This window comes from Gallinula chloropus (assembly GCF_964237585.1).
Source record: "Gallinula chloropus genome assembly, chromosome: 1".
Taxonomy (NCBI): Eukaryota; Metazoa; Chordata; class Aves; order Gruiformes; family Rallidae; genus Gallinula; species Gallinula chloropus.
Window position 1 is genome coordinate 124,491,332 of NC_140085.1, and position 12,202 is coordinate 124,503,533.

The following is a 12,202-nucleotide window of genomic DNA, read 5'->3' on the forward strand; positions in this document are numbered from 1 at the left end:
GAATTTTATGAAAATAAAAATAAGTTTTAGAGCATTAGCAGCAGCTCCTTTGGATTTAATTTCATAGGCAAAAACTGCAAGTAAGAAAAATGAATAGACAAACCCAATTTGGATATATAGTTTTTATGGTCACTTTTCAGTTACTTAGAAAGAGTGACTTCTATATTTTAATTAAATGGTCACATGCATTGCTTTTCACTACTGACCAGTCTGGAGAAGAATTATTTTTAGAACACTAAAAACTTTAACAATTTATTGAAGCAGATAGTGTTCATTTAGCCTCCTTTCTCTTTAGAGAGAAATGGGGGATTATATAGATTTCATAAAAAACAACATAGTAGGTGAGGTCATTTAAGTAAATAAATTCTGAGACAGCAGTAAAATAAAAATTCAAAAATAACTAGATTCTGTGTGTTTATATGACTCTGGGCTATAAGACTCTGTGGGCTCTATTCCTCAAGCAATAACATTATAATATACAAGGTTTTTTGTAACATTAAAAGCAAAGATGGTGGAAAACAAATCTTAAAAGACTTTATAATATGAAGTGAACACTCCTATCAAACATCACAAATGCATCATTCATGGAAGTACAGAACATTTTTTTTCCAATTTTACAGGACACGCTGTAGTGAAGACAACAGGGAAAAGCCTCAAATAGTTAAATAAATGTCCTCTGTGTCCCATTCCAGTATTTCTAGTTTATTTTCATAACATTGCTCTAAATTACTTATTAAGAGCACACGAAGTATGAAACTTAGCTGTGCACCTTCTACTGTTAATCTTTGAATCACTGTGTTTTAATTTATATGAATTATGAACTGAGATGACTATTCCTGTTCAAATTCACATTTTGATTTGTTCATATTTAATCCTGAAGCAGAGTATTAAAGATGTGCTTTAGTATTAACTGTGTGCTTGCTAGTTTTCTTTCAGTTTTTCCCACCATTCCTCTTAAGGCATACTTGCACACACATAGAAGAGACTCACGTTCCCTGACATAGTCTGGTGAGGTTTTTGACCCACATGCTCATTGGCTTGCTGTACACAGGTGATTCATTTCAAGCTTCATCTTGAGCCTATTTGTAACTGTGACAGCAGCTATAGTGGTACCCATGACTTCAGCTGAAGTACCCATGTTTGAAAAGTCCACAGACCATATTTACAAAGTAGTGGTTAAAGGTGTGATACTTTCTTTGTACAGTCAGTAATGACTCAGTCCATGTTTAACCTATACTTTGAGTTTGTGTTTCAGTTTGTTCTATTCATGGATTAGTGAAAGGAGATGACCTGCATGTTATGGGCTTCTATTTTTATTCAGAATTTTGTAAATAAATTTATAATTTAGCTAGAATTCAATTTCAGTTTCTTTTCTGAAGAGTAGCTAAAGCCTGGTTGGCAAGAAGCAGCCATTATTACATAATGAACCAGTTGCTATTGCATAATGAAAAATAATTATCCAACAATTATAATAAAGCCAGATTTTTAATTGGGCATTCCCCTTTTTAAACAGAAGTCAAGAGAGGTTGGTCTGCTGCCTGTTTACCTCAAAGGTCTGGAAACGTCCAAAATGAATTTGCTTATTTACAGCTCTGTGGAGAAAATCCTTGTTCTTTTCCAGCTTTCCTTTCAAACTTTGAAGTAATTTGCTTGATCTAGAATATGTCCATGATTGTTCTGCCCTGTTTATAGGGTGGTACTAATTTACAGCACTTCTGGTGAAACAAGGATATAAGTTTCTTAAGAAAGGGTACTTCTTTCTGTTGGTACCATTTTGCCTATCACAGGCTGTTCTTGGCAATAAGCAATTAGAAGCACAACAAGCTCCTGTTAAAGACTAAATTATGGACTCAGGGCCACCATACTTATCTCCCAGTTGTCTACATTTGGGTAAAACACCTTGTTACCTATGATAACATGTCAAGATTACTATCTTTAATTTGTAGTTGGGGGAGGGTGGGGCCAAAAATATGAATAATAATGCACAATCTAGTTGATTTAGTGCATGTTACTGGTGTGGTCTGTGCTTGATGGTGTGATACTGCTTTTGCAAATTTTTGCGACTTACTGATTCCCAGAACTTGCATTTCTGAGAAGAGTCACCTAGAGGAAGTGTACCTGCCTGCATGTAAAAAAGATAGGAGTTGTGTGGACAGTTGGAATTTTCTTTCAGATGAAAGGGCATTCTTTGTGTGAAATGTAAAATTAAAAAAAAAAAAAAAGAGGAAAAGAAAGAGCTGATAGAGGAAAGGTGCAAGCAAGTAACAATGACGCAGTACCAGTTTGAGTGAGTATCAGCAATCCCATTGAGAAGTGACAGTGGTGGAGTCATTGCAGCAGACAAGATTTGTCTCACTCTTGCCGTTCTCATTTCTGTGCAGAAGAAATCTTGTGGCTTTCTGTATCCCCTGTGGTGATTGTGTCCTTTCTTATTTAGCCTGTTTTTCAGATTATTATTAAATGTTTCACTGAAACTGAACCACCGTTCTGAGTTGAGCACCTTCTGGCAAAGCTCTTTACAGTACTGAAATCTATCAGAGTTTCTATTTCCTTGAAGCTGCTGACCTCTTTCTCACCATTCTGTGATCCCAGACTCACAGCATCGTTAACATTTAAGTAAAACCAAAACAATTAATTTCTGATCTGTTATGTTTGGCAAAGAGTCTTAAGAATGGAAAACATTCTATATTACAGTTGACAAGTTGTTTTTAAGAGCAAAACTATTTTCATGTAGAGCATAGAACAAAGAAATCCCTAGCAAAAACCTCTGTTAAGACTCACAGACAAACCCCTAAATTTCTTCAGGAAAATTAAAAAGCAAAATAATAAGCACATACATGAGGTAAATATTTCAGACATATGCATTTCAACAGTCAGTCAGCTGTATTTGGAGATCTATTAAAAGCATCAGTCCTGTTGTGCACTTGTTGCAAAACCACTATTTTATTGATATTACCATTTTACTTTATTTTGAATAATAATGGTTGGAAATTAACTGCTAACAATTCTGTCAATCCACTTTGAATCAATGAGCAAAGAACATGCTATAATTTGATAAGTGTCTTGAACACCTATGAAATTGCTCTTAAATGAGTTCTTTAAAAAGTGCTTTGAAAGACTTTAGTGGATTCTAGCTATAAAAAAAATAATAATCTATGCGGTGAGAATACCTGAAACATAGCAAGTAAAAAGTACTCTCCTAGGGGCTGGCATCCTGAAGCCCATTGCTAGTCTTACAAAATGTGAGTTTTCTGAGGGTTGATTTTAAGTGAAGAAGCTGTAGTACAAGCCTGAGGTTGTTCTGTGTTCCTAGTCCCCTTACACACAGCACAGCTACACCAGGACATGGTCCTAAAGTGGGGTGGTCACAGGTCTGCTTCTGCCATGGGCCAGGCCTGTGCGAGCTACTTTTGGCTGTTTCTCAGAGTGGTGATGAGAATAACAATGGTCTCATTCTGTTCACAGCTTTCTGTTTGACTGCTTGACATTTTGGAAGTCATCTAGGTAGCATCTGTGTTGCCCTTTCTCCCCCTTCTATTTAAAATTGAATCTTATTGCTGTAGTATATATAGGTCCGTTACCCAAGAAGAGCGAGTATTTCAATTCTCTGGAAGCCAGAGCTTCCTAAGCCTTTGTTTCCTGCCAAGATATACCGCATTAAAAAGGAGAGGTAACAAAGAAATGAGAATCAGAGGTCAAGTCATCATTTGCAGCAAGATGCAGAGCCTACTAGGCACTTTGAAGTGGCTGTAGTTTTTGAGTCTGGATGCTGGTGGAGCTTATCCATCCAAAAGCTCTTTGGGCTGATGTGAACACATGTCAACGTACGACTGTTTCTGAACAGTACATCTTAACCAAGAAGCATTCAGAAAGCTTCCCTCTAACCTCAATGTCAGTCAGGACTTTTCTGCTCAGAAGCACATCTTGCTTTAGGGCCCAGCCATCCCATGAGCAGCGTGCTGCTGTGCCCACAGCGGCGCAGCGTGATAGGGCATGGTGCGGCACGGTGCTGCATAGTGCACGGTGCTGAGGTGCTGAGTGGGGTGAGAGGCATGGCAGCACCCCTCAGGGCACCCAGGAGAACAGTGTGCTTCCAGTTCTAGAACTGGGGTTCTAGAATTCCATCACTTCTCGCTGCATAAGAAGCCACCTCAGCCACTTTTACTGCTGTTCCCTATGAGACAACAAAACTTCCAGTGCTGCAGAGAAATGCAGGGAAATGAAAGTAAATCTCTATCCATTGTCATCCTACTAAACTCAACAAGATGTGTTTGAAACTGTTCTGTATTCATTTACTCAGATTTAGAAGTAAATGCAAAGTTTTAGGCCTTGTCTCTTTAAAAGAAAAACTATCACTGGATTCACTGAGTTCTTGCGAAGAATCACCTTCATGTCAGACTGGTGTTTTTTAATTAGGCTTTTGCCTAATTTCCTCTGTTCATACTTACTGCTCTTTTATGTTACTGTCAGCTCAAACACTTGATCTTTCTTATATGTAATGAAGCTTTATATTTCTAAATCTTGGTTTTCTGCATTCATTCAGCTTTCCTTTTATAAGAATGTATTTTGTATTTTTCAAATATTACAGTTTGCTTATAATATTCATATAATTCTGCATTTGTAAATACAAGAATATGATAGAAATCCAAAATGAACAATGAAATCCTGGCTTGGATAATTCTCCATTAAGATTATATTATTATTATTACTATTATATATAATATAATATAATATAATATAATATAATATAATATAATATAATATAATATAATATAATATAATATAATATAATATAATATATAATATGATATGATATGATATGATATGATATGATATAATATTATAAAAATTATATATATAATGATGATAATGATATTTTTTTAATATAATTTAGTTTTGGTGCAATAGAAGCTGGTCTCAAAAATTTTCTTATTTTTAACACTCGGATTCATGAAAGCAAAAAAATTATATTTTTACACTAGTGAAGGTTTTTTGCCTGAAAATACAAGAGCAAAATCTCTTACCTTCTTCCTGAATTATGTAAATCTACTTTGGCAGTTGTCAATAATGAAGACACTGAACATATTAATGAGAAACTCAAACATATGAAGCAAAACTAAATGTCATATTTCCTAATTTTCTAAACTCTTTACTGTCTGTATTGTAATGTCTTCCTGGTATAGAAATGGAGGCAGCTGTAAAATGTTGCTAATGTTGTCTGACAGAATTTTACATTAATTTTTATTGGTGCAATTTACAATCTTAGTCTAAGTCAAAAATGTTCTCCATGAGATTCAGATAGGAACAATCTCATCCCATCTCAGAAAATAATAATAACAACATGTAAAGTTAACTTTATAAGTAAATCTCAAAAGGAAAATTGAAGGCACTGCTACTCCTTGAGCATTATGCAGCTGATATGTCAAAACAAAACATTCTCTTAGTAATTCATATCTTCACTTATTCAAATATTTGAATTAGTGAACAATGAAATGGTATCTGGTTTGTTGGTTTTTTTCTAGAGTATCACAGTAATTTTTTTGATGTTGTTGATTATTCCATAACATGTCACCTGCATGTTATCTTATGGTTCTTAGTTTCAAAATACTCCATTCTTTATCATAAACCAGCTTCTGCACTGAATGTTGCCCTTTGACTGATATTGCCTGCCAAGAAATTCAAGTGGAAAATTACAATGAATTATATGCTTCATAAGTGAATAAGCAACAATAAGCAACTTTATAGTTGAGTTATATCTTAGGGAGAATTTTAAAAGAGCTCCTAATCTTTGCAAGATATATGGAGAAAGCAATGATTTAAAAGAGATTACTTTACAGGAAAATAAATTATAGGCTTCATAATGGAAGTTTGGGGCACTCTTTCATTAGTAAAGAAGTTGCTAAGTCAACTCCATTATGTCAAAATGCAGGCTAATATTTTTAGAAGCCCTCAGAATTAATGGCCTTTTGTAAAAAAAAAAAAAAAAGTATGTTGATGAGCTTACTCTAATGAAAGAGGAATATTAACTATTCATTAAAAAAATTAAAAATTAAACATACACAATAGTCCTTTACTGCATTCACTAAAATTCACTTTTCATCCAAGTGCATATATACAAATATAGTCAGCACATTTAAGTCAAAACCCCTATCTGCTGTACACTAGCACATTTATTTAAGTTGGTATTTATTTCAACTCTGTCAAAGAAAGAAGAATGCTTTTCATTGTTTTATTAACTTTTTCTACAGTGCATCACATTAACTAAGATATATTTCCAGAGCAAAGAAAGCCACAAGAAGTACTCATATTGAGTGAACTCCATTCCCGCAAGTGTTGCAAATAAATATGACATATTTGCTCATGCATCAGTTTTACATGGCACAGGGATGAATGTATGTACTAGATGCATCAGCAATGGTGACCACCAAGTCAATATCAGTTGTAAATAAGCATGTGTCTGCTGTTATTATATCATGACACCAAGTATGTTCTGTAATTACTTAGAAGGTCTTTAAGGCTTACAACAAGACAGTGGAAGTTTTTTGGGTTAAAAAAAAAAAAAGGTTTTTAATGAGTAGATGCAATCATTGATGAAACTCTTTTTCTTATTGCAGGTCAAAGATGTAATGAAAAACATCATGGCTGGACTGCAGCAGACAAACAGTGAAAAGATTCTGCTAAGCTGGGTCCGCCAATCGACTCGTAATTACCCACAGGTCAATGTTATCAATTTCACCAGTAGCTGGTCTGATGGATTGGCTTTCAATGCACTCCTCCACAGTCACAGGTAGGAAGATTTAACTTTTCATTGTTTCAGTGATCTTGAAACAGACGGCTGTAACGGGGCTTGAGGATGGTGCATCTATTATGTAAGGTTTTTAGCTGCTTCCCATGTGGTTTTTTCATCTGTGTCTGGTGTTGGACTGAATCCTCTTGTGGAGGGAGAGGGTCTGAGCTTTCCACAGGGCAATTGAATATGCTCAGTTCAGATCCTTTTCTGGAATTTCAGTGTATTGACCAAGTCGAGAGGCTCAAGGAATATAGGCTTGGAAACTTCTGAGAAGAGCGAGGAAATAATCTAAGCCTTTGACGTTGTCCTAAGAGGGAGAAGGAGATTTTCTTGTGGGAACTTAGAGGGGGGAAATGTAGTCTGTTTATTGAAAGCCTCTGACAGTTGCTGGATTGAAAGTATGGATTTGCCTTGAAAGAACACAGCTGGAGAGGGTAGCTTTTGTTTTCTGAACCTTTCATGTCATTCTCCCAGCTGATTTTTTTTACCCTCCCTCAGAAGTTCTCTTGTTCTAGTATATGTTGTATAAAACTCTACCTTTAGAGATTCAGAGTTCTCTAGTGGTTCTGTGTACTTGGCTTAAGGAAGACATGCAAGTCTATCTATCTTAAAGGTTTAGTTCTTGCCAGTACTGATTTTAAAGCTGTACTTCTATACCTCTTCCCTGAAGGGTGCTGTTCTGCAAGGTAGCTGACTGCTCCAATTTATCAGTGAGAGTTGAGTTTTTGAGCAGCTAAAATGGGTATGTTCTGTTTAGTAAAACAATGGAATTTGCAAGATATTAGTACAAGTCAGACCTTTTTTTTCAGTTGTGTTAAAGGCTTCAAAATAAGATCTGACCAACATGACAGCCATTTCCAGTGGCTATGCCATACACCACCATCCCACAGTAGGCATCTCTTGCCTCCATTTCTTCAGTAGATCTGACTGAGTGTGTGTTGTGGTTTTATACGGCAGGGTTCTGGTGGAGAATGGGGGGCTGCAGGGGTGACTTCTGCAAGAAGCAGCTAGAAGCTTTCCCTAGGCCCGACAGAGTAAACACCAGCTGGGCTTAAGGTCGGACCCACCAGTGACCAAGGCCAGGACCATCAGTGATGGTCATCGTGCCTCTGGGAATCACATGTAGGAGAAAAAAACCTGCAAGCAGCTGCTTTTTGCCACCAGAGAAGGGAGTGAGAAGATGTAAGGAACTCTGCAGACACCAAAGGCAGTGAAGAAGGGGGAGAGGAGGTGCTGCAGGCACCAGAGGGAAATATACCCCTGCAGCCTGTGGATAAGGCCATGGTGGAGCAGGTGTCCCCCCACAGCCCATAAAAGATGACAGGGAGCAGAGATCCCACCTGTGGTCTGTGGAGAGACACCACGCTGGAGCAGGTGGAGACATATGGAAAACGTTGTGACCGGCATTAGAGGAAGGTCCTGGCACGACCTGCAGCCTGTGGAGACAGAGACCCACGCTGGAGCAGGTTTGCTGGGGGGGAACTTGCAACTCTGGCGGGTCCAGGCTGGAGCAGTCTGGACCCAAGAGAGAGAAATTCTATGATTTATGACTGCACCCCATAGAAGTGACCCACGCTGGGGCAGCTGGTGATGAGCTGAAGCCCCGTGAAAAAGGACTCAGGTTGGAGAAGTTTGTGGAGGACTGTCTCCCATGTGTGGGACCCCAACGTGCAGCAGCAAAAGTTGTGAGGAATTGCCCTCCATCCCCATCAAGAAGGAAAACAACTTTTGAGTAACTGACCGAAAACCCCATTCCCCATCATCCCCTGTGCCATCTGGGGGAGGAGGAAAGAGAGAAATCATGACCAAAGTGGTCTGCTAAGAAGGGAGGGGTGGGGGAGGTGCTTTAAGATCCTGTTGGACTTCTCATTACCCAACTCTGGTGTCACTGGGTGTGCAGTGCAGTGTCATCAGAGAGTTTCTTTACTTTCTCCTGTGTTGAGTCTGTTTTGCCCATGATGCTGATTGCAGAATGCTCTCTTCCTGTCCTTATCTCGCCTCCTAAGTCTCTCCATATATATTTTCTCCCCTGTCCAGCTGAAAAGAGGAATGATAGAGCAGCTTTGGTGGGCATGTGGCCCACAGCCAGGTTCAAACCTCCACAGTACTGTAGATTAAAATGCTAAAACCAGTAGTTCTCTATGGCATTGTAGCTACCTTCATTTCATTTTCAGCAAATCAGTGCAATAGAAGGCCAAAGCGGTGGCTTGTCTTTTCACTTAGACATAATATGCACCTGCTTGTTTCCTTGATAGATCATCTGATACTCAAATGTTTGGATTGTTTTCTCTGCAGGACCATGTAATATCATTTGGTGTCTGAAAGCAGTAATACTCTGATATTCCGTTTTGTCTCCATCTGCAAGATGAGCTCCAGAAGTCTGAACCAAGGCTCTTATTCAGAGGCAGTTCCTGGTTGGGGAAGGCAGTTGCCTGCCTAAGCCACATTGGGACTGTCTAGACAAATCTCTAAGTGTCTGTATGTCATACTTTATGCACTGCTGTGTTCAGTTCAGTGCAAAGTTCGCCAGTCATGAACATTTATTTCCTGCTTACTACAATTTATGCACTTTATTCAGTTTTGTTTTGTTTTTTTTTAAACAGGGCTGCAAAACTTAAGCTTGCTTTTACTCTTCTTGTGTCTGTTGCCATAAATCTTGAATAGCTTTCTGCACAGTGAGCCTATCTTCAATAGAAGTGAAAAAGAATTACTCCATGGAAGTCTTGTCTCTTGCCCAGTAGTTACTGCACTCATTTGGGAAACGGCAAGTGTGGATTCAGTTTCCCTGAGGCAAGTCTCCAAGACTCCAAGACATACCAGTTGCTGGACTTTAATCACTAAGTTATTCTGAAAAAGTCCCAGAGGAAGACCTAATGTTCTCTGAAGCCCTGAGTCAGTAATTTTAAGATGAACCTTTGTGCTTAAATGTGTCGTCAATATTGATTTTTGGTGACTTTGCACTTCATGCTCAGTATGCGAGAGCACTGAATTGTCCTTCAAAATTCAGGATGAAGTCAATAAAACAGGTACATGAAGACACACTGAGTGTTCAGAAACACCTATCTTAGTCCTATAACAATAAAAAACCTGCTCTAAGAATGGTTGGTGCCTAATTTAGTCACTTTAAAATGCAGGTACCTGCTTGTTGGGTGTCAGTTTTTTGGCTTCGTGCCTAAAGAAGTTTGAATTTGCACTCAAGAATAAGTCAATCAACACTGGTTTACATAAAATCTCAGAGAAATCTGGTGTCTCATGTATCCTATGCTTTATTAAAAATTTGTTTACATATATAGAATGAAAAGCCCTCTGAAGACAAACGCTTTTGAATTGTTTCTGTTTCCCCTGTTTAATTTTCTGTTTCTCCAGTTCTCCTTTTCTACTTCTTTCTCTTCCACTCTTCCTTGTTCTCCATAAAGTTTGGTCCAAATGGTTTCTTTTTCCTGTCTTCCTCTTCATTAATTCACTTTCCTGTTGTCTTTTTTCATCCCTCATTATTGTCCATTTCTACAGTACCTTTCAGTACCACTCTTTCTCCCAATTTTTATATCGAAATAGATTTTTGAAGGAAAACAAGTATTTGTTACTCTAATTGTCAGAACAGCTTCAGTTGTCTTTATGGTTATGTAGGAAATAACCTAAAATACAATGGTGGAAAATATATACATTTAATGATTTAAAGCTTATGTTCATCTTTCCTGAAACTTAAAAGTCTTTCATGATTTAATCATGAAAAATAGTCTACTCCAAAGAGTAGTTTCCCCTTTTGACACTGAATTCTTTAAGCTTAGCCCTTCCTTCAGGTGTATTTCAGAGGCAAGCAATAAGCATTCTGCATTGACCCTCAGGCTGTAATTTGTGTCCACGGTCTTCTCATGAATGGAAGAAGAATTAGAAAGAAAAAAAGGTTAGCCATAGATTCTAAATCTAGTATAATGATGAACTCATACAGTGGACCTGCTGTCTGGTGTGTGTATCTTTTGCCAATTTTAGCACTATTCTTAGACTGTCTGCTGTCAAAAAAACCCCAAACCAAACCACCCAATAAACCAAACAAAAATCTCTCCAACACTTAAAGAATGATGCTACCCATTTTTTTCCACAGGCTCTCTGAAAATGAGGGAAGATTTTCTGTTAACATTAAAATAATTCCTTTTTACATCTATGTGAATCAGTCTCTGACAATATGCAAACATTAAGTTTTATTTTCTAAACACAGTCATATTTAATTTGCTTTTTAAAAAAGTGTATTATAATACCTTTAGGGTATAATATTAAGAATAGTATTTTGGCATAAAGCAGTAAGGTATTAGGATGTTAGTACATGCTGTGGTTTGTCCTACTGTTCATCTAAAACACACCAGTATTTTTATAACTAGATTTTTCTTTTAAAATGGTTCAAGCTTTTTTAATAAGTGTGCCAAAATATACACTGCACCATAGTGTTTATATTGCCTCATCTGAAACGTGATAGAGAGAGATGTGATAGAGAGCAGCCCAACAGAGAAGGACGTGGTAGTACTGATGAACAAAAAGCTGAACATTAGCCAACAACATGCACTTGCAGCCCAGAAGGCCAACCACTTCCTGGGCTGCATCAAAAGAAGTGTGTCCAGTAGGTCAAGAGAGGTGATTCTTCACCTCTACTCTGCTGAGACCCCACCTGGAGTACTGTGTCCAAATCTGGAGCCCTCAACACAAGAAGGAGATGGACCACTTGGAGCGGATCCAGAGGAGGACCATGAGAAGGATCAGAAGGCTGGAACACCTCTCATGTGAAGACAGGCTGAGGGAGCTGGGCTTGTTCAGCTAGGAGAAGGCTCAGGGGAACCTTTATAGTGGCCTTCCAGTACCTGAAGGGGACTTAAAGGAAAGGACTGTTTAAGGGTCTGTAGCAACAGGGCAAGGGACAATGGTTTTAAACTAGAGCAGGGCAGGTTTAGATTAGATGCTACGAAGATGTTTACTATGAGGGTGGTGAGACACTGGAACAGGTTGTCCAGAGAGGTGGTGGAGGCCCCATGCCTGGTGACACTGGTCAGGTTTGATGAAGCTCTGAGCTACCTTATCGAGTAAAAAAAAGTGTATCATTCAATTTTATTGCTAAATAGTAGTTACATGTTTCACCATAAGTATCCAGGTGGAATGACTGTGTGAAACATTTAAGGACAAACACTGCATAATAGAAAATATCTTTATATTCATCATAGTCATAGTCAAGGTCCTCAATGTCAATGAATAGACACATTGGAAAGTTGCTATACCTTGGTCTTTCTTTTGTTTATTACATTGCTATATTTAAGGTATCTGTCCTCCAAAACCATCCTTGATAATACTAAATCAATTTCATTCATGGTTCACGTGCAAAAATCTTAAGAATGAAGGAAAAAACCTTAAGGCAGCCTTGTTGAATTC

At 37.9% G+C, this 12,202-nt stretch overlaps 1 protein-coding gene across 4 annotated transcripts in view; it reads left to right on the forward strand.

Annotated features, from left to right (window-relative positions):
* DMD (dystrophin) overlaps positions 1 to 12,202 on the forward strand; it is a gene marked incomplete at its 5' end in the record, with an annotated part of 1,290,802 nt that overhangs the window by 398,617 nt on the left and 879,983 nt on the right. For all 4 annotated transcript variants that reach the window (XM_084279200.1, XM_084279202.1, XM_084279199.1 and 1 more), the window contains one exon: positions 6,615 to 6,787. In XM_084279200.1, coding sequence (XP_084135326.1) covers positions 6,615 to 6,787 — 173 coding nt within the window. The remainder of the gene's footprint in view (positions 1 to 6,614; positions 6,788 to 12,202) is intronic.